We start from the raw sequence: 27,483 nt of genomic DNA, 5'->3' as shown, positions 1-27,483 counted from the left end.
AGGTGATGTGAGTGGAAGCCTCCTAAGAGGTTTTTGACTAGTGGCCAGGGGCATACCACTCCATTAACCTATTCAGGTTATTTAAGGGCCTCCCCAGAACAATAGCTGGGCCACTTGATGACTTTAAGTGGTTCTGGTTTACGGTGCTCCCGTGTTACAGAGAAACACCATCCCTGCCTCACAGAAAAGGGACCATAACATGGCAAAGATTAGTTGCAGAAAATCATAGCTGCAGCAGTTAGGTGCAAAAGCAAAGTACACCCCAGGTGACTGTCCTATTCATTCAACTATCCTATTAAAAGTAACATATTTGGAGAGGAAAATGTGGGTAAAATAATGAGGGAAGGAGAAATTAATAGAAAGAAAGGAACCATGGGAAAGAAAGAGTTATCAACTGATTTTACTGCATAATCAGGCAATCACTTTCCATTTTGCCTGCTTGAGAATGTCCCCTGTCACAAACTGGCATTTGGGGCACGTTTTCATATTTCATTTACTGTTGCTGTGAATGTGGAATGTTTGGGAATGAGAAGCACTCTGGGATGAGGGAGAATTATCTGGTTTGATCCAGCACCTTGTGGGAAAGAAGAAAATAGAAAAGCGGGACAGTGAGAAGAAAACCTCTGGTTACCGGTTTGAGAACGTGTCCTGTAAATAAGTTAATAAACACTGATCACTGGGTAGCTACTTCTGAACTCTGTAAGCATACGCAGCTCTGGGCACTACTTAACTCAAACTGAGGCATTGGGACTCAGATTTTTATTCTGAGGAAATGGCCCACAGCTTCAGGCACCTGGGTTTCAGAAAGTCAGGCCAAACTCAAATTGAACATAAAAAAACAAGAATAGGAAAATAGAAGGGGAAAATCAGCCATTCTGCAAAGTGAGCTAGTGCCACTATCCCTCAGGTATCTCATAAATAGGGAGATAAACACACAACTTTGGGAAACTGTCTGAAACTCAAACAAAGGCTGTGTTTAAATAATTATATAAACTATACTTTTCTAGACTATTCTTGTCCCCATTTTAACTAAGTTTTCTTTTGCAATGAAAGCAACAATCTAGACATTTAACTACCATCTCCCAAGACAATGCTATTATTATGTAAAAAAAGAAGATTTAGAGAGTTAATAATAAAATATGGATTATGTTTTCCTGGGGACAAAGAATCAGTTCATAATATATGGCATGCAATAAAGAGTAAGCCTCCGATTTCGTGCAGCAATATTAATTACTGAGGAGAGGGAAAGAAAGCAATCACATCAGATTAAGATTCTTCTGAATCACAGCAGAGAAGATAGAGCTCATCTCCTGAATAAACAGATTATGTTACAGGGAGTAAAATTAGCAGGCAATCTTCAGCAGTTCTCCATATGACTTCTTGTGGGCAGGCCCAAGGGAGAACAACTGATGGCAGAGTGATTATTTCAGATTCCCATGTTATTATTCTATAGTTTTGCGGAATGAGGGGATATTAACTATTCCACCTCTTCTCTGTGCTGAAAAGAAATTAGGCTTCACATCAGCATGTAATGTACATGTAACAAATAATTGCTTATGGCAAAAGATTTTTTGATCTGAAACAATGAGAACTGGCCAACAGAAGAAAAAGGATTCAGTGTATTACTGCTGGAGGAACAATGCATTTCAAGTAATTTATGTAATATAAGACTGCCATCAAGAAAGCAATGCAATAATCATGGAGTCTCATACCTGAAAGAACAAGGGATGCACTTTGCATGTTGCAGTGAGAGTATTTCCACTGATTTTGCTGTCTTCTGCCATTTTCCTGTGCAGGCCAGGACAGAGCCTTCAATAGCACAGCCCCACCACCCAGGCAACACAAGCCAATGTTACCAGGGTTGGGTGGTTTTGCTCTTCGGCTAAAGCTGCCTGGTAGGAGCTGGTGCTTTAATTACCACATGCACATTTCATCCCTAATGGAAACACAGTTTGTGAAGGCCCTGGGCTCTAGAGGAATTTGGTGCAGGCTGCCTCTGAAGAAAGTTCTGTTTTCTGTGACATGACGAGAAAACTCCTAATATCCATAGTGCTGACACCTGCCAGTCCGCACCTGCCTCCCCAAGCCCCTCCGGCAGCCACCAGCAACCCAGTAGTGACTCCATCTTTATGCCTTTCAATGCCTTAGCCTTGTCTTAAAACTCTTCTTCAGCCTGCTGAGGAGAGGGAAAAACAGATCAGAAGTCCTCAGAGGGGTCTGTGCTGGTTTAAAGGCGAACCAGCAGGGGAAATGAACTCACCATGAGAGAGATTTTAAGTCAGAGCTAAAATTTAATAATAATATTACAATAAATACACTGACACAAAAGGGAAATTGCTTTCAACTCACAAAACCCCAGCAGTATAACCCAGTGTACTGGGGCACAAACCCAAGGGGGTTTGTTTGCCCTTGTGCTGAGACCCCTGTGGCTCCTCCAAGTCCAGAGCAAAAGGAAATGAAAAACCTGTTGGTGCAGGCGAGGGCTGTGGTCTGGGCGAGAGCGGTGATCTCCTCCTGTCGAGGTCTTGTTGCTCCTCTGGATCCGACAAGAGGTTCCCGAGGTCTTCTTACCCACCACTTATGTACCCTCAGGGAGCACTCAGTCCCTCCCCCTGGGCGGGGACTCACACAATGGGTGATTAACTCTGGGAGCCAGGGGGTGTTGAGCTGTTGATGGCCCACTAGCAGCTCCGCCCCCCTCAGGCTGGGTGTGAAGATGATAATGGCTCCCTGGGCAGCTGCTGCTAATGGCCCATTGTCCTTGGGGAATGAATAGAGGGGGTAGAATACACAGCTTTGATCACCCCCACACAGGGTTAGCTGCTCCCTCCTGCTGAACTAGGACAGGGTCTGTGGTGCTGACACATGACCTGTGTGGGATGGGGAACCTGAAGGACTGCTGGGCGTGGGGCAGTGCTGTGGTGGTGGGAACTGGGAGAGGTTAAGGACCCTCTGCAGGCTGTTTCTCCAGGTAGAAACATTGGCCCTAGAGCTATCTTTTGTGAGAGTTGGGGATCTGAGCACCACACCACCATGGATACCACAAACCATTTTACTTATGTGCCTAGTCAAGGAAAACTTCATTAGCAGTTTACTTCTAAGAATCTCTCCTATCCTAGAAGTCCTGTGGACAATCCATATTACAAAAAAAAAAAAAAAAGGTTCTGAAATACTACCTTTCTCCTTAAAATGTAGGGATGCAGGGAGGGGGCACCACCTCCTGCCTATGTGGTAGTCTCACAAATGTCTCTCTTTTTCGTCAGCTGAAAACCTCTTTGCTTTGCTGGGCTCTGCAGAGATCCTGAAATGCACCATTGTTATTTGGTGACAAGAACAGGGTCAAGCATAAGAGAAGCTCTTCATCCTCTAAACTTTAGAGGTGTGTTTTTAAAGTCAGGGAGCTTACCGTCCCTCTTAGAAAGATGACGAAAATAAATGTACTGGGGTTTTATTCACAGCTGGGAGGTAGACTGTGCTATACACCCTCTGCTCTTTGCCCTGCAAAAGTTATTCCTTTCATGGGCCTGTGGCGGGCAAGACTTGACCACTTATGACACTGTTTCTGTTAAGAACTCCTGTTTAGTGTGGGTGTTTTTCCAAAGCTTCATACAACAGGAAAAGCAGCAGCTGTTTAGAGATAACAACATAGCATCTTGCCCTTGGGGAAATACTATCTAATAAGAATTTACCTATTCCGAAAAATGGTAAGAGAAAACACTTCTTTTGAAATATATATATATATATAAATATATATATATATATACTGTTTCAATTTAAGAAAAAGATTACCTTATACTGTGCTTGTAGTGGTGCCCTACCTGCATTTGAAGGCAAGATCTCATCTGGCATGTATGAAGCCAAGGCCTTGGAGGCCAAGTTCGCTCTGGAAGAAGAGATGCTAGAATGATAAAATGAGTTGGAACAGACCTTAGAGATCATCTCATTCCAACTCCCCTGCCATAGGAGGACACTTTTGCCTAGGCCAGGTTGCTCTAAGCCCTGTCCAGTGTGGCCATGAAGACTTCGAGGGATGGGGCAGCCACAGCTTTTCTGGGCAACCTGTGCCAGGGCCTTACCACTATCACAGGGAAGAATTTCTTCCTAATATCCAATCTAAACTTACCCTCTTTCAGTTTGCAGCCATTCCTTCTTGTCCTGTCACTACTATTTACTATTTACAACTGCAAATAGTCTCTCTTCATCTTTCCTGTAGGCTTCCTTCAGGTACTGAAAAGCTACAATTAGGTCACCCCAAAGCCTTCTCTTTTCCAGGCTGAATAATCCCAGTTTTCTCAGCCTTCCCTCATATCAGAGGTGCTCCAACTCTCTAATTATCCTGATGCCAGTACAGACTCCTGAGGGACACCACTTGTCACTGATGTCCATCGGGACTCAGACACTGACCAATACCCTTTGGATGTGACCATGTTATCCAGTCCACCTACTGAACCCATCTCTCTCTAATTTAAAGAGAAGGATGTTGTGGGGGACCATGTCAAAGATCTTAAAGAAGTCCAGTTAAATGACATCTATTTTTTGTCCTAGCTTGGGTTTTTTTTTAGATTTGTGTCTGCAAAGTCCCCAAAAGGGGATAGGGCTCTGCCTTGGAGAATAACATAAGAGTTTCTTGCCTTTCTGAGACGCATTTATGTAGGAATCTGAAATCCAGCTTACAGCAAAAAGAGCTAGAAATCAAACAGCAAGCCTTGGTCAACAAAGGCTGAGAGAAATTCCATCACCAAGAACAGAGGAGGCTTGGTAATGATCAACTTGAAGATAAGCTGTCTCCTGCCTTAACATAAGAAAAGAGTCTAGAATGAATGTTACCAGATTGTGTTGTAATCCCCTGCTGTCTTCCCTCCATAAATTCCTGAAATTACCATAACCCTTCCTACCTATTAGCATGTGTCTCCCTGAAACCTTAAGAAGTGGTCAAGTGTTCAATAAAGGATTCCAGTTTTGTTCCCCATGCTGGGATCGTGTAGTTTTTGACTGTCTCACATTTACAACTAAATGGTAGACAGTACATGTGAAGCAGTATGACTTTATTTCAATGTAACTACGGTATGAGGTACTTAATCCCCATACCGTTATTCCCACCCAGGAAGAATCGTTCAGTGTAACCAAATGAGGCATCCACATGCCAACAAAAAACCTAATTATATGTTGAGGAGCAGAGAAAAGGTGAAAAACCCTCTCAATTACTAAAGCAGCTATTAGCATAAAAAAAGGAATGTTTCAGCTCAAAATGAAGCATGAAGTCAGAAAGAAGGTATCTGATGGCATGGAGAACTGAATGCTGCGTGATAGGTAGCCATCAAATTACAGTGGTCCCTGATCCACGGGAGAGGAAGGCTCTTTTCCAGAGCAAATGTGTTGGTTATAGTTTCTTATGGAGTTTGCCACCATTTGAACTTGAGAACCAATAAACTGACTGCCAGTGACAGGAAATGAGCACAGGTCTCACTGTATAGTATTGTCACCTGCAAGGGGCTTTTACGTTATTTTTTTTGTGCTTGCTTTGATGTGGCACAATGAAGGACCGTATCTGCAGATGATCCAGTTACCTTGAGTCAGGATTCCACCTGTCAGAGCATTCACATTCCTCTCTTGAAAAAGAGAAAAAAAGGCTCAGAGCTGCGCACCCTGTGGAGAGGAGGAATTACGCACAGATTGAAAGAGCTGGGGACAAGGGACTTTCACTCACATGCTCCTATTTTAGCTCAACAGGCAGCTTTCAGAGGCAAGGGAGAAAGAACTCATGTGTGAAAATCAACTATGGACACAAAAAGATAATTTGCCAAACTCCCTGCTGACTTCAGTCTCATTAACCTCACATTTTCACCAGTGTTTTGTGAAGAAGCTGGCATATCCCAGCTGGGTATGAGTGCCAGCTGCCAGGGAGGGAGGCAGTCCAAGGAGAAGGGCTGGTGGGGGCAGTCCACGGCTATGCTGGCAGTGCAGACCAGCTCCATCATGTCCCTTGTCCCCCTGTGCCCCATGGCACCGGGTCCCCACCAAATGCAGGCACTGGTGACAGTGTCACAGAGTGTGAGGCACTGCAGTGATGTGCCATGTTGCAACAGGGAAGCCACCAGGATCCATCCTGTTTCCTGCATAAAATCTGAAATTACAGCTTTGGTTCAGGTTTAGATGGGAAAGGAGCACTTCCTTTCTTCAGCTCAGCTGATTTTAGAAGACTGAGTCTTCCCTCTGAGAAAGATGGGAATTTGGCTGTGTTTTTTAACTTGTGAGATGGCTAATTATTCCACTGAAAAACTGAGTGTGTAGGAGTGACTCCTGTTGTTTGCGGAGTGTGGTTGAGGAAAGGAAAGTTGCTGTCAGTATTAAAACAAACAACTCTTTCATTTCCACTTGATTTTGCACTAGGACTGGTTATTAGCTTAGCCTGTGGTAAAACATCAGGTTTTTTCCCTTTCCTTTTTTTTTATCAACTTTTATTTAAGCCTGGAGCTTTCCTGGACAGATATATTAACACATACACAATAAATCTGAATTTTCTGGAAAGCTCTGGAGAGATGCAGTAAATCTCTTTCAAAGATAAAATTAATTTACCACCAGGAGCAGGCAATCAGCAGCCTTGGAGCTGAAGACCCTTCTGCCCCTCGCAGACCCACCAGTTCTGGAGGGTGTGCAGGCAGACAATGTGACAGGTGGCTGCTTTCCTGCCTCTGACTCTTGTCATCCAATGGGTTTGCTACAAATTCCCAGGAAACTCTGGAAGGTCCTCCAAATCTGCCATGGAAAAACCCTCTGGGTGGATAAGGAAGGTACAGGAAAAGCAGATATAAACTTGGAGATGAGTTCATCTCAGCTCAAGCAAGACACAAACCCAAAGCAGGTGGAAAGTTTTCTTTTATTTAGTGATTTCATTACTTTGCCTCCAGGTCTTGAAAGTTTATTCAGCTTTCAACAATCATGGAAAATAAAGGAGGAAAAAAACCCCACTTCTTTTCCGAAATCATAGGCCAAGCGTTCATTTCAAGATAAACAAACCAAATGAAACTGTCCTTTCCAACTGGTATTCACCCTCTGTGTATCAAAAGACAACCTTCTTGTGGGCTGTCTGTTGGGTAACCTGCAACATCAGGTACAAAGTTTAGAAAAGGGATGCCTCCCAACCCACTGAGATGGTTCTAAATTCCTTCTTGTCTTGATGTGCAGGATCACAATCCTTCCTCCCAGTAAGGGGCTTACGGCAGGTTGGTGGACAGCAGTTATCACAAGAGCTGTTGTCAGTGGCATGGTCTCAGCAAAAGGTGTATATAGTTTATGAATTACACTGCAGCCCAGCAAAAATTAAATTTCAAGATTGGAGCCAATGGTGAGCCTTAGCCAAGCTCAGAAATACTACCCAGGTCATATGAAATATGTTAATTGCCAGTGAAGCCAAATACACCTTGGGAGCTTCATCTTCCATGTAAATGGATGCTCAGACTAAAAGGTTTCTTTAAAAGGCTCTTTTCTCATGCTGCCTTTGGTGGGATATCAGATCTCATGCAGCTCAATGCAGACTCAAAATCAGACGAGTAGTGGCAATAGCAAAGACACAGGGACCAGGGGCTGGGGCAGCCGTTCTGACATGTGTGGTCTCCCCAAAGCCTCTGTGGAACACTCCAGTGTGGGTCAGACTGCCCTGTCCTCTGACTGCCCTCCCAGGTGTATCACTGTGAAAATCACACTTCCATCTTGCCAGGCAGACCACACCTGTATTCTTGCCAGCATACTTCAATGAATGATGCTAGCATGACCTGTCAACCTTGTATTCAATATTACTATGGGCAAACCAGAATATTTTTTCATGCCTGATTACATTTCTAAGTTCAAGTCTTCACTCAGACCCTAACTAGATGCTGAGTAATTATCTTCTTGAACTATGCAGACTACCAAATCACACATAAAGGAAACCATTGGGGAAACAAACTAAAAAAGAAGCTATTTTTGATTGCATTGTCTCTAATAAATTGAGACTGTGAAAAGGTATTATGTTCAGTATCAATTATTCATATTTCCAACAAGTAACTGACACATCCTCAAGTTATGACTTCCATCCATACTGGCTATAAAATATGATTTTCTCTATGATTGCAATGGCTGTTACTGGCTGTCAATTAAAATATATATCCTGTATCAGGCAATAGAAGCTGACAACACCAGGAAGAAATAACACTTGACAGCCACTTGGGAAATACATAGGCAAGAGAAGATGGAAAATTGTTGAAGATCTTTATCTATGGCTTCTTACCTTTAAACACTGACCTCCAATATATGAAGAACAGAAAGATTTATTTGCACTTGAAGATTTCCCTTACCTCCTGTTGTTCTGTTTCCTTTTCATAACCAGGATAAATGAAGTATTTCTAAATTATAGATAGCATTACTATATTTTAAAGAAGCAGCACCAAAGTCACTGTCACTGCCCAGCGTGAGAAATTCCCCTTGGGGGTCATTTTCCAGCCCTTATACCCAGGGTAGACTGGAGCTAATTAACTGAAGCGAGGAAGTCTTCAGGTGAAGCCTAGAGAAGATTTATCATTTTGTTTGTTTAGGCCTTATAGCCACTGGAACTGGCCTTTTATAGCAATAGATCACTCGTACAAGAAGGAGGATTTTTGTAGATTTTTTTCAGAAGCTGAGAAGTCAAAGAAAATATTATCAACTCCTGGGTAGGCACCCAGATATGGACAACTTATGCAATGCAACTACACTGTCTCAAAATGAACAGAACAAAAGTTGCAGAGCTGGCCATGTAACTCCTTAACAGTTCTTAAGGTTGGATACAGATTCTCAGAGCTGTGACCATTCCCTTCAGGATCTGCAGGAGAGCAAAGATAGGCAGAGCTACTGCCAGAGGTCAGCCTGCATTCCCCCTTCCTTATTTGTGGGGCATGGAAGAAGCAAATGGCAGAGACTTACTGCCTTTTTCAATTGAAAAGGTTGAAAATGCTGGGTCATCAAATTGACATGGAATGAGTAAGTGTATTTCTGGATGCAGATTTCCAGTTTGGTTAATCCAACTGTATCACTCTCACAAGTCTTATGTGAAGGTCATGGCGAACAGGGCACAGACATTTTGCTCTCCCTAGACCAGAATTATTGTTCAGTTGCAGACAGAACTGACCACTGTTGTCTTATTTAATTTATGAACTCTTGACAGGTATCTTGACTATCAAGATCAAGGTCAAGTCTATTACCCATGGATGGAGAAGGGCTTTAAAACTTCAGTGAATCTTGAGCTCCAACTAGTGGGATGCTTTGTTTTCCCTCACTTCCCATAAGGCCAAGATCTAAGCTCTGAATCACTCCCTTTTATTATCCTTATCCATGTCACAATGATGACTATCCAAGCTTACCACTGATCAGGCTTCAAAAGGAATTTCTTTGCCTTCAGGAGCTGTGGACTGGGCTCCTGATTTTTTTAAATAAGCATGGCAGGTGTGGAAGGGATGGGAACACCAAGCTGCTACTCTTCTGGCTTTAAAGAGAAGCATCAATAAACCTACATGTTTATGTTGTGACTTTTCCCAGACTTCTTGTACTGGTACAGTGGGAAGGGAGGACTCATGACTGCAGAGAGGAAGACCACCCCAGCAGAGAAGGCTTGCTCAGGTGCCCTAGGTTGTTCATATCACATAATGAGACCTGGTGGAAACTTTGTTTTACTCTACCAGTCTCACAAATATGTCAGGGACCATTTCTACACAGCTACAGTTTCTTGTAGATGATGACTGATACACAATTGTGGGGTGATAGTCCTGATAACCTCTTGATGGTTTAAGGGGAACACCTCAGCCCCTGGAGTGGTGCTCCCAGGATTCATTGTCAGGGGACAAAGAGACTCACAGTGCCTTCCTGAAAGTGCTGAAGTCATATTGATAGGATTACGAAGGAATGGAATGTTATGGAAATGACATGGCCCTTCTTCACCACACCCTATGGAGACACAAGGAGCCAGCCCTCAGGCTTAAGTCATCTGTCTTTCACCCCCAAAATAAAAACTATTCTTGACTATAATCACTCAACCTACCTAAGGAAAGCAGGTATAAGAAGAGACTGGACATGAGACAAAATGGGGGAGAAAAACTTCCACCATGTCTGGTAGGGTAACCAACGAGCTCTCCTATCTTCCCCCACCCCATCAGACATTATAGGGGTAAGCAACCAATTCTTACTCTGTTTTCCTATGCTTTCCTTATTATACTTTGCCATAACTTACCAAGTATATATATGTTCTTTTCACTTGCAATTTTTATTGTTCATTGTTAGTAGCTTGCTTCCTTTAAAATAGGTGTTAGTGGGAAGTGGCTATACTCTTCTTGTTAATTTTGCTTTGTGCCACCGAGTGTGTTTAAATTTGGTGTTAAGCTGTTGTGTTTCTGGTAGTTAGGTTGTATTACTAGTTAAGTCTTTTGGGGGGGGAGGGGAAATGCTGCTTGAGTTCTGTAATGTAGTATTGCTGTTTGCATTTGCTATTGAGGTTTAGGTTGTTGCACTGCTTTATGTAGAGTATTTCTGGTGATTGGTGTTTTTCTAGTAGTAAGGGATAATCATGCAGTAATATGTTATCACTGACTAAGCAACCCATATAAGCATTGTCACATACTAGTATTAATAAAAGTTCTTTTGGGAGCTGCTATAAAGTTTTTTCTTGCTACTAAGTGTGGTCTCATAACAGTGTATTAAAGACCTTTCCAAACAGTGTGCTGTCCAGCATTGTCTCTTTAAGTGAGACACAGACAGGCTGATCTCGGTTATATAAAGCTTTGATGTTCTGGGGATGCTTATAGCTAATGTCTTCATAAAGTTCTCCCTGGCTAAGGTATGGTTCTCACAAGAGTGTTGATGACCTATCCAGACTGTGTTTTGTCCAGGGTCACACAGGCAGTGCTGGGTTCATATGACTTTGATGTCCTGAGGGCACTTACAGCTAATAACTTCATATTAATACAGGTGGCACAAGAAATCTTTGCATTTCTGCCCCTCCTTTTCACATGACAGAAATAATAGTATAGCTGTGGCAGATGAATTAAGCAAAGGTTCAGTTTGTTGGTAAGAAGCTATTATGGTTATCTCCAAATTCATTGTGTGTACACACACATCTATCAGCTGATTTCCCAAACCTGAATCAGAGCGCTGATCCCCCACCCACCACCTCAGAGGAAGAGCACCACCAAACAAGGAACAGCAATGCAGCACATGCATATTTACTGGCATTCTTAAATCTCAAGAATTTACTTGGTAAGGTCTCAGTTAAGACTCAGTTGTGGGGACTGCACTACCACAGCACTTTTTGGATTAATGCCTTCAAGAACTCTGCCTTGTTTTTTAAACACAGAAATAATGATGATGATAACTGACAAGGGCAGCCTGAGGTGATTCCATAAATTCTTGTTATGTGAGGTAGAAGGCACAGAAGCAACCTTGGCCCTCAGCTGTCAATAAATGGCAGGTACCATTGCATCCCTTTATGTCTAGGCAAGTTCTCAACCTCCCCCAAGCCTATTACCATAACAAAGAAATTCGCTGCTCGGATGCTCAGCCTCAAACATGGGCCAGTTGCAAGTATACAGATTTATTGCACATATATGTTCCACATATCCTGCTGTACAATCTATATAATCTGTAGTTGTTGATTTACTGTTCAAGTTTCAGAGTATTATGAAGGTTTGCTGGATTCCCAGATTATCATTTACAGATTACTATTTTGTTAAAGCACAATCAAGTCATCAGCAACTCACCACCTGCATAAAACTAAGGGACATTAAATACCTAAACATAAACCCAGGAAGTGTATTATAGTTCAACAAAAAGGGTAAAAACATTTTCCCAGTTGAGTAATTGTTCATAAAGGTTCAGATGAAAAGGAGGGAGCTATAGGTACTGAAATCACAAGGCATACTCAGGAAATGTTTGTGCAGATGCACAGATGTCCGTAACACACCCTCCCCTCCTGTTAGAGATGCTCTGCAGCAAAAGAAAACAGAAACATTAAAAAAATTGGAAATGCACTGCCAAATTGATAGCTGGTTATATATAGGGGAAAAAGACATCCTTCAGACCTGAACTAAACCAGAAAACAGATGTGGACTTCTTACTGACCACATTTGGATTTTTGGAAACAGAAAGTATAGAGTTTCATCACAAGCAAAGCCTGGGCTGAAGGTAGCTGCTGAACAGCTGGCCTTCCTCCCCTGCAGAGAAGGTGATGCCTAACACCAGGGTATGGATGATTTGCAGAGCCAAGCCTCCACATGGTGATGATGCAGGGTGGCAGGGGTCTGCTTGGAAGGTGTTTTCCATGTGATCAGTACTCTTTGGAAAAGCTCTTTGGCAAGCAGCAATAAGGACACAGTCCTGAGGGCTCTAGAGGGAGCATGTAAAATAAGGGCAATGAGATGAGCCACTGATAAACACGTTGTCATGTAACAAAGATGGGCTAATTTCAGCAAATTGGGGCAAGGTGGTACCAGTCCCCAGATTAGTTCCTGTAACGGACAACTTGCCACGAATACAATATGGGATTTACTGAGGGAAATCTGGGGATTCCTTATGGGCCATAAAGAAATCGTTTTGCCAATATTGCTGAGAATGAACGTATCGCTGATGTGTTGGAAGGTTATGAGCTAACATGACCAGCTTGGCACTAATGCCAGAAAGGTGGACTGCCTTGAAGTCTCCCACCAGGCCTGCTTCCTCCGGGTGAGCAGAGGGGTCAGGTGAAGTTGCAGGCCAGTGTTATACAGTTCCCACTCCAGCCTTCCCCTGCAGGCTTCAGCTGTCTAAAATCAGCTGCCTTTGCTGGCAGCAGGCCAGCTCGCCTCCATGAAGGAACCAGTTCCATATGCTAGGCTGACAAAAAAAAAACCCCAAACCCTCTTTTTGCAGAAACATGTAAGTCTTTGGCTTTCCTTGTGTTTCTGTTGGCTTTGATCTACTCTTAGTCCTCACTGTGGTAGCAATGGCATTCAAAGCCTGACCTTTCCTACTCACCCCTATGGATGCAAAAATAATTAACACTTTTGTTTCAGAGTTGTGTTAAGTATTGACCATCTAATCTTCACAGCAAACTGGAAAGCTAGTTACTGCCTCCACAACCCTAAATTACATGATCCCAGGGCTGGAGTTCCCCAGATCCTTCTCTTGACTGTTCTTCTCACTGTGTGATAGCTCTTCAACACACTCCCTGCTCACTGCTTTCTTCATACAGTGACACTGAGCTGTCTTCTGAAGGACAAAAAGGTCTTGGCTATTTTGTTCTTCCCCATCTCTCTTTCCCTTTTTGAAGTGAGGGACCATCACCTCACCTTTGTTCAGTCCTCTGCTCATTCATCCGTTTTGGCTGTACACCAGAATCACAACTGAGTGGAAGGAGGGGTTACAACGGGTGAACCACAAGCCAGGCTTGGACAGTTGCTCTGCTTTTTGGACTTCAGACATTGCTGCAGTGTAAAAATTGGGTATACCCATCAGAAAGTAATCACAGAAGTCACTTGATACAAGATCCTCGTCATTATTTTCTCAAGGTGCTTTGTCCAAACATTGATGTTTTAGTGAAATGCAAGAAATATATTTAACTTCTCTTAATTCTTTTGTGCAATTTCTGCCTCAGGGTGTTAGACTCTATTTCTGTGTGCTGTTAAATACCTATTGGGTTTATTCCACGGTTACTAAAATAATTATTTTTCTAGTTACTAAAGCATTTGGAGAGCTTCCAGTATGAAAGTGAATACAGAAATGCCAGACATTTACTATTCTAATAGATAGCCATCAGTGCCCTAAGAACTATCCCATTACACAAAAAGAAATCATTGTGACTTCACAAAGGGTCTTGAGAACATTTGCTTTAAATTGAAAGACTCTATTTCTGCTATACCAAGAACACTGTTAATATCGATCCAGGTGCTCTATGGAGCAAACTAATCTTTTCATAGTGGCACTATTGAAAATCTGGTCTAGTATACTGGTAAAACCGCATCTTTCAAAGTTACCAACGCTGAGAAAGTAAATCATTACATTTTTCATTAATTAAAACTGGCTTATAGTAACATTAATGATCTTTTCATTCGAGTATGTAATTTAGGTAATGGCAACCTACCACATTAACTTCCCCAGGTTTTGCCTTGGCTTTCTAACTCCTCCAACTGATTATTACTGAATTTGTAAAGTCTCCAAATGAGTCATTAGTTCTTAAAGAGATGTTCTCCTGCTGCTTGGTATATACCCTAGAAACAGTAGGCTGTCAGAGAGAGAACTGGTTTCAAAGTAGCTCTTTCTGGAGGAAAAATAAAAAAGTTAAAGAACTGCCAGATTAAATCAAGTTTGTGAAATGAATCATGGCTTGAAATATCCCCCATACATGACTAAGTAAGACATCACACAGATTCTTTTTCCCACAAACAAGGATTGGCAGCACAGCATATGCAAGCATATGTGCCCTTGTAAGCACCTGCAATTCCTGCTGCTTCCAATCCTGAACAGCAATTGTGCAACCAAGCAGCCATCTAATGTGCTAAACTAGGAACCCAAGGAGAAAGGTTCATGCGACCAGGCTCTGCACTACTCACGTGGAGACCTTCCCTCTCTGCTTCCTCAGTGTAGCCTAGAAATTGTGAACCAAAGGCAGAGCAACCTGAGACCATAAGATTAGCAGCATTTGGTTCAAGTCCATGAACACCCAGAGCAACACTGCATTCACCAACCAATTAATGATAATGTCTGCTGCCAAGTGAGAAAAGCAGAAGATCCTTTGGCCTTTCTCAGCCATAGATTACCTTTTCAGGTTTGTGGGGTTTTTTCTTTAGAATATGATGTAGGGCAATGAGATGAAAAAAGTCAGTGTGACGAAGCAAAAACTCTTTGTATTAACGCATTTATCTGCAAGCTACTCATGTCAAACAGCAGGAATGACCACTGCCTGGCAATATCTGCACTGCAGGAACTTTGAATAAAGAAGTGTTGAACAAATTACAAGTTTCCACACAAATAATCATAGCACCATAGAGTGGTTTGGATTGGAAGTGACCTCACAGACCATCTCATTCAATCCCCCTGACATTGGCAGGGACACTTCTCTCCAGACCAGGTTGCTCCAAGCCCCAACCAACCTGGCCTTGAACACTCCCAGGGATGACGCATCCACAGCTTCTCTGGGAAACCTGTTCCAGTGTCTAACCACCCTCACAGTAAGGAATTTCTTCCTAATATCTAATCTAACTCTACCCTCTGAAACCATTCCTGCTTGGCCCCTACATGCTTTTGTAAAGTCCCACCCCAGCCTTCTTGTAGCCCCCCCTTAGGTACTGGAACACTTCAATTTTTTCAACTAAATTCAACTAATATAACATCACTATTAGCAAATGCTTCCATTTGTTTCACAGCAACTTCTTTTTCCTATTATTTTAAATTTGTAAATATCTCAGATTCCCTCCTCCTCACCATTTCTCTGTTTTACTTATTTTCAATCCAGTAATGATCTCTTTCTGAACAGCTTAATTTCTGAAATTAGGCTACGCTGTACTAGTTCTGCCTAGTTTGCTGAAAGGGAAACATCTATGTTTTATGCCCTTAGCAAGGGCAAGACATGTGGTGTTCTCTGAGATTAAAATCAGTGTCTGGTATGTCCCAGTATATGTGGATCTGCAGAACATTAACTAATACATAAAAATCAACATTCCCAATGCTGTTTTCATAGCAAGCAAATAGCTCTCAATCAGCACATAATTCTCAACTTCCCATTTTCATAATTTTCCCTGGAATAAGTCATGTAAACATTGCAGGTTCTTTGGTGCAACTGCATTGCATTGCAGGTTCTATGACCTTCATGCAACATCATCAGAGACAACATATAATCACAAGGCCGAAAAACAATGGACTCTCTCATCAAAGACTTCTAGTCATTTTCCAGAAATTCCTTTTTAGGTAAGAAATCTGTTTCACAACTTGTTCTGACAAATGTCATGGCTGGAGAAATTCTTTCTCTCAGGGAAGATTTATGATCTATAGGATAGTTTTATTTCTCTGTATTTTTCAGAAGACTGGATTCAACAAACACAAGCTACTCATTGATTTGTACGTCTCCATGTTCAGCACAAAGTAATAAAATACAGGAAAGAGAAATGACAATACTCATTATCTAGAGGTAACTTTTTGGCACCAAAATATCATCCAGTGTAATCAACTAGAAATTGCTGAGGTACTACTATAGAATGATGCAGTAGGAACTAGGTTTTCTGCAGGACAAATTATGTTCATTCTGTTCTTCATGCTGGTCACCATGCTGGCAGGCACAGCAATAGCCCAGCAGGTAGTTTTGAGAAGGGACTGACAAAACACCACACTCAGAAGGTTGCCTTTCATGGGAGGATTTCAGGGACCTTTTGAGAGGTCAGGGCAACAGCTGAAATGTCGCAGGACATAGCCCAGAGCAGAAGTAATGGCAAGGATAAGCCAATTCAGGACTTGTCACCTCTGAACAGCAGAAGAGATATGAGAATTTAACTCTCCTCCCATGGAAAAGACTCCAAGGAAGTAGCAGCAAAACCCCAGGATGCAGCTCAGTTTTCCTCTTGCTGAGTCACAAATGTCTTGGTAGCTAAAAGGCTGATGACCCAAGGATCAGCTTGGCCAAGGGCCACAACACAGATCTTCTGAACTTATACTGGTGAGAACTTAGGCCATTTACATTTTTAAGAGGGGTTTCAAGGGGCTAAATTTAGTCAGCCTAGAAGGGACAAATACAACTGCAAAGTCTGAGCAAGAACAGTCAATAAGGTCTTGTTTCGAGAATGCCCTTGAATAACTTTTACACTCAAAGTTAAATCTTGCTTGAGTTCTTCTCTGAATCAGGACTGAATACCAAAAATATCAGACTTGGGGGGTGATGAGAAGTTGTCAGTTGACTTCACTGGGATATAGTACCACTTTTTACAAGCTGCTTTTTTAGTCATTACTACATGGATACACCTGAAAATAAGATGACTGCTACACTGGAAAACATTTAAACGCATTCTGATCTCCAGAAATCAGCACTAATGGGCAGTCTCTCCCTCTGAGACTTGATGCCACAGCTGTCCTGAACCGGGTGCCATATTTTTGGCTGTAGCATTGTCAAACTGCTCACTCAATTCAAACTAAGGGCACTCAGCACTTTTAAACCCCTGAAGAGAACCACTGTTTTTGTGGTTTGCATATAAATCTGAGAAAAATAATAGTCTTACCACTGAAGGATGATGCTTTAGGCAATGGAATATTCTATTCTGAAATCAAACAGCTGCTGCTGAATTACAGTTAGCCTCCAAAGTCCATGGAACATTCTAAATCGTAAGAGTTTGGACTGTATATAATCGAGAATAAGTAATTTTGAACAATATGCATGAGCTAGTGTTTTAAAATGCCCAAGACAACATTCAAAAGTAATCTAATCCTCACATTCTCTATGCTAATCTCTTTGATGAAGGCTGAATATCATTACTGCTGGTAAACAATATGATTTTTAAAAAAATAGCCTGTGGTCAATCCAACTGAAGACAAATCTAACATGTTTTAATATTTGGTTTGCATTTCTTCTACCACTTGTGAGTTTTGCTGATTCAGTATTTTTATAATAAAATCCAAGTATCATTTGCTGATAAAAAAGGCATTTCCAATGCATATTTCCAATGTATAAATTCCACACAAAAGTAAATCAGCTATAAATTAATGTATTTCACATACAAAAATGCTTTTTTGTTAACATTTTAGTTCATGAACTAGTCTCAAACTGTTTAAAAGTAGGCACTTTAAACAACCTGCACTTTGCCAAAAATAATACCCATCATTTTTTAGTTATGGCGTAACTCCAAAAGCACTTGTCTTTGTAACATGTTTATCAGACCAATATGCACAGTGATCACTGGATATTATCAGCTGGAAGTGGAAAATGAAAACAGATTCAGTATTCCTTGTTCTTCCTTATTCCCTTAATTTCAACGAAGGCACAGTGGTTACTTCAAGACAACAGTTGGAGTTTTCCCCCAGACTAAGTCCCAACAGCTGCCTCTTGGGCTTTTGAAACAGCTTGTTGAACCATTTGCACCACATTCATGTTCCTACAAGGGAAGTGTCTCACTCCCATGTGCTGCAGCTGAAGCTGGGACTGATGCAGAGCATAACTCAGCAGACACTAATTTACAGGAACTGTTTCTTTGGTCACACATTGTTTAATCATGAAATATGATGGTCCACAGTAGACAGGATTTTTCTTCATCCTGAGCCATGGCAACATTTCCAGGTTACTCCAATCCCTGGCTAACCTATTTGTTCCTGAGCCTCTAGTATTGTCCCAACAGTACTGGCTGTTGTAACAGGTGCTCAATATCCAAGTGAAGCCATATAATTATTTCCCTGAATATCCAGGGTATGGAGGGGGTGGGGGATACTGTATCGAAGTCTGTGGGGTTGGAGTATAAGGCGGAGGTAGGTCTGCTGGGTACTCCATTTCGAATTCATAACTGTATGGTGGTGGAGCCACTGAAATGGGAGAAAAAGAAGAAATAGTTAAAAATCTGTTTTTCAGATGCAGCTTTCAAGTAGTTCCTTGTTGACATCCAGATTTCCATACAACTGATACAAAATCCCCTAGCAATGCACTCAGTTGTTTTTCAGGCTGTCCTTATACAGTCACTTTACATCAAGGCGAGTCTTGGCTTATTGCTCCTTCCTTCACTTCTTAGCTGTGTGCCAATCAGCACATTGTGCTGGTAACAGTGTTTGAATGGCTGTATAGCATATGACACCCAGGGAATGCAGAGCTAAACTTTTTTAGGGGAGGAAGTCTGGGTGTTTATCAGATCCATTCCCTTCCATCTCCTCCAGCAGCAACATTAACTTATGTTGCCCCAAAATTGCAACAGCTGAGAGGGACTCTAGGTGCCAGGTAGCTAACTCCTTATCTAGAGGGGATGCACTCCACAGGCTGTCCCCCATCATGTAGCCCCCAGGGAGCCCACAGGGACCCACACAGGGACCACAGGAAAGGGACAAGAGAGAGAGTTTATTGCTCAAGGGTGAGGGTTTATAAGGGTTTTGGGGGGATCCAAATACCTCCAATGGTGAGCAGAGGGGGATTTGGACATGGGCCAATAGGAACACAGGGTTAACAACCAATAGAAAGGGGTAAATAACATCCAATAAGAATACTTCTTGTAACTCCCTTCCAGACCACCAGATATGTTCCTCAGGTGTGAGGTAACAGTTATCTCAGGGATTTGGGAAGGAGAAGGGTGACTTGCAAAAAAGAACAATGGAATCCATTTTGTGCATTTAAACGACATTAAAACCCTTAGTTTTTAAGGCATTTGGGTTAGCTTCTTCATTTTCTTCACAAGTCCACTTCTGACAGGACTTTTTCCGTTCCAGATACTGTAAGTCCATTGCTACACAAAATGACAGGGCAGCCAGGACTCTCGATTTCCACAGATCCTCTGGATCCCCAGGAGATGTGTGACATCCCCATCATGGCAAACACAGCAGCATCACAGCTCCCAGGGCAAACGCCAGACATCCTACTACAGCTTGGGCTGAGGAAGAACAAAGCTTTCCCCTTGTTGACATTTATGAAGACATCTGAGGAGAGTCCAGTATTTGTAAACTGGGTCAGGTATTTAAGAGACAACAAAAATATTCACAAGCAGCTGAAAACATTTTCTCAACTACTTCTATTAACCATAGAGAAGAAGGATCTATTCAGTGCTTATCAAGACAGTAAATGCTGCAGAATGATAGCATGGAAGGCACTGAATGCTCTGTATCATCCCATTAGTGTCTAAAATTTAAGGTCCAGAGTCTGCTCATGTGACCATTTATGTCACCACTGATGCTTTCCTGATCCCTGAGATTTCTCAGGCAGATTGGCAGTGAAATAGCACTTGCATAGAGAGCAAACAGAAACCCAGGATATTTGTGATGGGAGGAAGAGATTCAAATCCCAGTGTGCCATGAAAAGCACACCCTGCTCTTGGAAAATTGGCCTGTTGCAGTGGCTGAAGCCATTCCTGTCCAAAACAGGGGGAGAGTTGGTCACAAGCCCTTCAGTCAAAGCCAGGTCAGTCATTACTCTATAACTGTTCATGACAGCAGGGAACATCATTTCAGAGCCTCCCCATCCTCCAAAATCTGCTGCTGCTGAGAGGAAGAGCTGCTTGAACTAATGTTTGCAGCAGGAACCCTGGGCGTGTGGAGTCAAACTGCCTGGAGGTGGAGAGATAAAGGTGATTCATTGCAGGAGCAGACTCGGGGAGGAAAAGGCTACAGCCCTGGAGTTTTCATTTTGCTCTTGTTTTTATAGCTTGCAGCAATGATTAGTTTCTGAAGTAGCTCTTCAGCAATTCATGGTTAAGAATATTGTTTTCTTTCACTGCTCATCTCTCTATGCAAAGCAATTATAAGGATTATTATAGATGCTTTCAGTTTAACTGAAAGTAAAAGTGTGAGGGAGAAAACTGACACTAAAGCTGGTAAGTGTGATAAAGGAATACATAATAAAGACTGCATAGCTTGCCTGTAAGTATACATAATGCACCTGGGGTTTGCTCTAACCTTTGCAAAAGGAGGGAATATAAAGGCAGGGGATCTCTAAGAGTGGTATGAGGAGACTTCATGCATTTTATTACTGTGAACTCTCAGAGTTATCCCAAGGCAATCGCTCCTGTATTTGTAATTAACAGTGTCACTGAATTGCATAAACACCATTATGCTGCTTCCAGGGACTGCTTTGCTCCTCAACAATGCAGCCACTTTCATGAGGTAAGTGGGGAGACCAGACAAATAAGCCTTGCAGATACCAGCTGGCTTGGTGCTACTTCCTTTGGTGCTCCTGTTCCGTGGTCCTAGACTGGAATGAGTTGACAAGTGTGGTGCAGTGGGTGGCTCTGAAACAGAGCTGGCTCAGATAGAACCTGATCTACCAGCTCACACTATGGACACAACTGCACTGCACCGACTCCACAAGGTGCCCCAGAGCCTGTGACAGCCTGTTAGCTCAGTGTCAGATCTGGCTTAGGCTCTGTGCCACTCCTGCTACTGCCTGCACCTAAAAAACATTACTTCAAAACAACGGTAATCCACAGACAAGCCTGAATTGACAACTTTCCCAAGGTGCAACAGGCAGCTCTACATCATGTCACTGCCTATGGCAGGGGGTTGGAACTAGATGATCTCTAAGGTCCATTCCAACCCAAGCTATTCTAAGATTCTACGACCACTCTCCAAGTTCCTATCAGTTCAGTTCAGGCATGGCATCACATGGATACAGAGAGCTGTCTTGGATGCAGCACTGCATCCCAGCGAGCAGTCCTTCCTGGGACACTCAGCACAGAACACCCTGCAGATATGCCCGTGCGCCTTTGTAGAAGTCATCTGGGAAGCTGCAGCACCCAGCAGGGCTCATGAGCTCTGCCCAAGTAGCATCCAGCTCAGGTTGCATTACACTCCACATCACCACTCAAACCCTTTGCACTGTGATCCACAGACCTTATTGTCCAGGTTTTCCCCTCTCTGCAGTACGCTGGGCCCTCATTACATTGGACAACAAAAAGAAGCTGGCTTCACATGAAACAAGAACAAATACAAGAACTAGAACACAAAAGAACAACTGATCTGTTTCCAGAAAGCCTCTGGCACAGGGAGGTCTGTCCTGCACAATGCAGCACTGCCCTGAGTGAGGACTTGACACGCTCCTGCAGGCACCACAAGCCACACAGCTGTGTGAGTGTGGCACCTGGCCAGCCCTCATCAGCCCACTAGCAACTGAATAAATCAGCCAGGGCAGAGTGATGCACTGACAGACACTACACACTGAGCTGTCCTGCATTTCTCAGCAGGGAGCTGTGCCATTCCCCTCTGGACTGAAAGGAGCCTCCTGCTATACTCACATCCCTCATTTATCGTGGAGCTGTGAGTACCCAAAGATAACACTTCTGCCATGACAACAGGCACTCTTGAAAGGCTGCCATGTTGCCCCCTTACCTGGGTATGTGCTGATGGTGTTGATGTGCGTGGTCCGGATGACCCCTACTCGAGTCCCACGGTTGCTCTTCATGCACATGCAGATACAGATGGCAATCCCAGCTATCACTCCCATTATAAACACTATGCCAAAAACAATTCCAGCTATCGCTGTGCCTCTGCAAGGGAAATGGAAACATGCAGCCAGTCTCAGCCAAATAACATTTTCAAAACAGAAGTCTTTTCTCAGAAACAGCCCCTACTTAAGCAAAAAAAATGCATACTGATAACTGAAAATACTGTAAATTTTGATCTATCAGGACATGTGAATAGAAAAAAATAAAACATCTCTGAGACCAAAATGAGAAATTCTTTCAAAGTTGCTTTTGTAATTGTGCCAGATCACTCTGCTGATTTACCATGTATTAAATCCTCCCATTCCAGGGTCATTTCAATTTAACTACTTTTAAATAATATCGAGAGTAATTCCTTCCCTTTTCCCTCATCACACAAGACTTTTTTTTCCCCAAAGGCAGTAGCATGATTTTCTTTTGAAAAGAAAGCGCAAGTTATCCCCAGTAATATGATCCAGAAGCATCCATGTGCTTGCTGTGCTTCCACAGGAACACTGTCATTGTTTTATCTTGGGTCAAAAAGTTCTGCTGTTCTTCTGAGCCCACAGATCAAGGAGAGCCTTCTCTTCTCAAGGATGAGTGGCACAAAGCAAAGTGAATGCCCACTCTTTCACACATCTGCTGCTTTAGCCAGCACAAGTATTTGAGGCTTGAATGATTTCTTTTAAAATGGTCCAAAGGAAATTTAGCTCAGTCCCTGAAGTAATGAATCAGACTTTCCTTGAAATTATAATATAGAGAAAGGAAAGAAAGCCTTATTGCACTGATACATAGGAGAAAAACCTCACCAAGAGGCACTGAAGAGCTCCTAATAATATAATACTGAGGGCAAAATTAGCCTTTCTGATGAACTCTGCTTCACTCAGGTTTGTTGTCAGCCACAGGCAGTGAAGCATATGTTACATGAAAGATGGTATTTATAGCCTACGTTTTTATGAAAAAAGCCCAGTGACTTGCCAGAAATATTCTTACTCTGTGCATCTTTTCATCTCCCAGCAAAGCCTTCAAAGAGCAACCTTGCTGGCAACCTTTACACTGGATACTTTAATCAATCCAAACTGATAGTTTGTCAATATGAATAAGCCCCCCTAGGAATTACTGCAATCTAGAAAATAAAACAGGCACTGCAATACTAAAATTAGTCTAAACCACAGTTTGGCACCCCCATACAAGCATATGAACAAACAGCAGACCCAATTTTCAAAATGCTGACAGCCTCCTGGCTTCCAAACACTCAGCAAGAGTCAGGATGGACTCAATATATGAAAAACAAGACCTTTTATTTAGGAACCTAAATACTAATTTAAGAGCTTGTTTTTAGTCCCCAGCTACTCAGGAACTAGGACAAGATTTGCAGTACAATCACTGAATTGTACAGCATAAGTAAACACAGACCACTCGCTGTCTTACTAAAATACGCTGCCAGGGAGCTAAATTGTTCTCTGCTGTTAAGAAGCAATGAATGAAGAGTGTGCAGGGAGAGCAAACCCGTTAACATTTTGCAGAACATATGAAGACCTACTTTACAAAACCCTAACTCATGACAGCAAGCACTTGGCTGCAAAACCAGTAGTGCAAAACACTGATGTGATCAAGTGCTTTGGTATCAACCCCCTTGAGCAACTAAGGATCACATCCACAATAGTTTGCATTTAAGAAAAAGGAAGCTTGATACTCTTGGAAAGATGTGATTAAGAGACTCCCAGTTTTCCCATCCTGCTCTTTCTGGGAGCACGATTACTACCTTGAGAGAAACTGCCATATGAGACAACAGTTTGATTCAGAAGACATGTTAACACAGTACTCTCACCATTCCTGAAGGTTTGCTAAGAATATCACAATTAAAAAAAATCACAGTACCCCTATTATTAACAGCAGTGATTCACTACTGCTCTTGCTCCATCCACTTAGTGGACTAATCACTGTGAGCTCTGCATCCCAGAGTTACAGAGAACTCGCTTACAGTGAAATAATCCCTCTCCCAGCTGGATTCCCATCAGCAGCACCAGCCACTGCTGACCACTGGCCTCGTATCCTGGACTGTACTTTTGCTTTGCTCATGATCCATTGCTGCCCAGCTCCTGCATCCCTGGCACACTCTGCCTGGCTGACCTGCTCACCTCCAAGAACCACAAGTTTCTTGCACTTCCAGGCAGCTGCACCCTGAGAAAAAAAATCAATCTCCATCATAAAAACTCACAGAAGTGGGTAACACACAGCATGTATTACCTTTCCAGTGCTAGATTAAAACCCCCGGATTAATAAAACCCATTTTAAACAGTTTTAAATAGTTTGTCTCAGCTGTCTCCAAAGGCAAAGCCTGTTTGCTCCAGAAGTGGTCAGCCAGATGCTATATGCCTCTCTGCCCTGAGAGGGGGGTTGCACTCTTCATGGGCAAGATAACTGTAGAAAGCCCCTCTGCATCTGCCTGCATCTGAAATTCAAAAAGTGAAGTCCATTGTCAGAAAAGGCCTCTCAGCCTAAACAGAGCTATACTGGAAAGCAAAAGCCACTTCTGTCAGGCTAGCGAATCCAGGTCAGTAAGTAAAATAAAGAATTCTAAGGCATTGTTTTGCTGGTCCCTACCATAACTCCTGCTGGTATCTCCATGAAACAGAAACAAAAATGGTCACCAAATAAAATATTCATCAGCTGAGCTTTGCTGACAAAACTGGTAAGCACAAGTCTTGCTTATAGTTCTGAAATCAGGACAAAAAGTAGTTTAAATAGGCAGACCCACTGCTGCTTGTGGATTCAGGTTTTCACACTGCAGTGGTAAATTTAGACCACCTATGGATGGTTACGCAAAGAGAGCCTGAGAGACCGAGCGAAAGACACAGGTCATTTTTAAAATCCAGTTACAGCCTGACTGAGTACCAGGATAAAGGTGCTCATGGTCCCAGTGGGCTTCAGATCAGACCCAGTGCCACATAAATGAAACTGCTCCAGGAATCAAGTGTTTGAGCTGAAAACTCAAGTTGAGAGGACTTAGGGAGATGTACTTCCCAAATGTATATAAACAGAATACATGTAACACTATGCCACTCTGACAATGAGTCAAGAGGTAAACCCACCCTGATTCAGAGACCTGCAGCCCTTCACAATGGCCCCCAGTGAAACCAGGAGCACTCTTGACTTCACATATCAGGCTGCACCTTCTCAGCACCAAATCCCAGGACAGTAATTGTGCAGGAGCTGTTCTGGGCACATAGCACAAAAATAGATGTTCTTTTTCTGGAAAGCCTATGGTATGACTAGAATGTATGAAGAAAATAACTGCATATTTATTATGAAATGGTGAGGTTTCACTTTGCCCTCTTATGGAATTTTTGAAAATAAATATCCTATAAATAAATATCCCTTATTTTATATTAAACCTGTGTGCTTTGTCCGTCTCTCACTGATACTTCTGTATAGAGACACAGAGGGATACAGTGGGTTTTTGTGTTATTGCCACTGTAGAGCTGCTCAAGGCAAAGTGTCTAAGGACACTGTAAAGCAAAAGAAGACCTAGAAACTACACAACAGAGTCACAGAGAACTGGACATTTGGAGAAAAGGGAAAACTTTGAAATGGAACAACTTGAAGGAAAATATTACGTGAAGTCCTTCAAAGAAGCAAAGCCAATGAAGAGGACTGTCACAGAAAAACAATGCATGGAAAAATAAAGAGGGAGAGGGGGAAGACTAATTTTAAAGCTGTTGGAATGTCAAGAGACATTCTTGAGATAAAAATCAGGTTCTTACAGAAGAAGTTTTCTACCTGTTTTTAGAAACATTGCACTGGGAATAATCTAAATCTCATTCCCAGCTTAACATTTCTGGCTGAGCGGAACCCTGTGCTGGGTGGCACTCAGGCCTTGGCACTGCTGGAGCCAGGCAGGGCTCTCACTGCTCTTGTAGCTGGCATGGCTGAGGATCCTGGGTACAGGGAACTCACCCCTCAGGGGAGACAGTAACTTGGGTGTTTTACTCAAGTGGCAAAGGCATCACCAGAGGTTGCTCCGGCCTGCGATGGCAAGGGTTGAGATGACTGGAGAAAAGAAGAGCCTGAAAAGCAGTCCTCCTCCTTCAGGTCTTAATTTGTGGGAATGAAGTTCATTTAGTGCCCCTTCCCCCTCTAAAGTACTACTCCTTTGGAAGTTAGACAAGTACAGTGGATGTTGCTTTTCTCAGGACACACAATGTCTCTGCAGTCATCTCCACTTCAGGTACAGCAGATCTTGGAGGCCTAAAAATCTTATGGCTCAATAGATTAGTGTTTCCTGAAGGAAGGATTATTGGCACGTAAGAATCAATTCTTAAATGCATTGCTTAAATTTGGGAGCCAGGTGTACATGGCCTGCACTGTTGTAGACCAGGGACTTTGTAGTCCACTGGCCTCTGGTTTTGTTCCTTGGGTTCTGCCCTAACTTCACATGTGGAGCTGCAGCTTAAAAAAAGAGAGAAAACATTCTGTCTTGGCCTTCTCCAAAGAGCTGCCTCCTCAGCAACTTCTGACACAGGCATGTTAGTTTCATTTTTAACTGTACCACTCAGTAGATTTCTTCTCTTCAAACCTGTCCAGCCTCATTCTAAGATCATGTAAATTTTAGCATCCACAGCCTTACATGGCAAATAGCTCCCCAGCTTAATTATAATAAGAATCATAGAGTCATAGCATGGATAGGGTTGAAAGGGACTCAAAGATCATCTCATTCCAAACCTCCTGCTGTGGGCAGGGACATTTCCATTAGACCAGGTTGCTTCAAGCCTTATCCAACCTGGCCTTGAACCCCTTCAGGTACAGGGCACCCACAGCTTCTGTGGGCTACCTGTGCCAGTGCTTCATCATCCTCTGAGTAAAGAATTTCTTCCTAATGTCTAATAGAAACCTACCCTCTGGCAGTTTAAAACCACTGTGTATCTGAAAAACTGTCCACTATTCTTAACCGAATGCCCAATAGTTTCACCTGAGGCTCTCAACCCTTAGCTTGTCACCCATCAGCTAGCCCTTCCTTCAGCACAGCCCATGGTTTTACAGACCTTTAGCATCACTCCCAGCAGTCAAGTCTTCCCACTCCTGCAGGAGCCCAGTACCTCTTGGCTGTTCTGCCTACAGGCACATCTTCTTGCCTTGATCACCCCAGTCACCTCTCCTTGCACTTTTTCATACCTGTTTCTGTTGTTGTCTGAGAGCCGCAGAGCTGCACAGCAAAATTTGTTGTTGCCTTCTCTATTTCCTTCCTAAATAATCTACAGTACTAGATTTGTTTTTTTCTTGACTATCAAACAGTCAGGAACTAATGTTTTATGGCACTATTTACCATAGTACTAAGTCTCATTTCTGGGAGGTAATGTCAGAACTG

At 42.6% G+C, this 27,483-nt stretch overlaps 1 protein-coding gene across 1 annotated transcript in view; it reads right to left on the bottom strand.

Moving 5' to 3' along the window:
- Nucleotides 1-15,315: 15,315 nt before the first annotated feature.
- CYYR1 (cysteine and tyrosine rich 1) overlaps nucleotides 15,316-27,483 on the bottom strand; it is a 58,157-nt gene continuing 45,989 nt past the window's right edge. The window contains exons 3-4 of the mRNA XM_071562863.1: nucleotides 22,024-22,181; nucleotides 15,316-18,528 (exon numbers count right to left, since the gene is read on the bottom strand). Of these exons, the coding sequence (XP_071418964.1) occupies nucleotides 18,395-18,528; nucleotides 22,024-22,181 (292 nt within the window). The 3' untranslated portion in view covers nucleotides 15,316-18,394. The remainder of the gene's footprint in view (nucleotides 18,529-22,023; nucleotides 22,182-27,483) is intronic.

This window comes from Pithys albifrons, chromosome 1, assembly GCF_047495875.1.
Source record: "Pithys albifrons albifrons isolate INPA30051 chromosome 1, PitAlb_v1, whole genome shotgun sequence".
In the NCBI taxonomy this organism is placed as follows: Eukaryota; Metazoa; Chordata; class Aves; order Passeriformes; family Thamnophilidae; genus Pithys; species Pithys albifrons.
The sequence above is the reverse complement of the archived record's forward strand: the minus strand, read 5'-3'. Positions and strand labels throughout refer to the sequence as shown.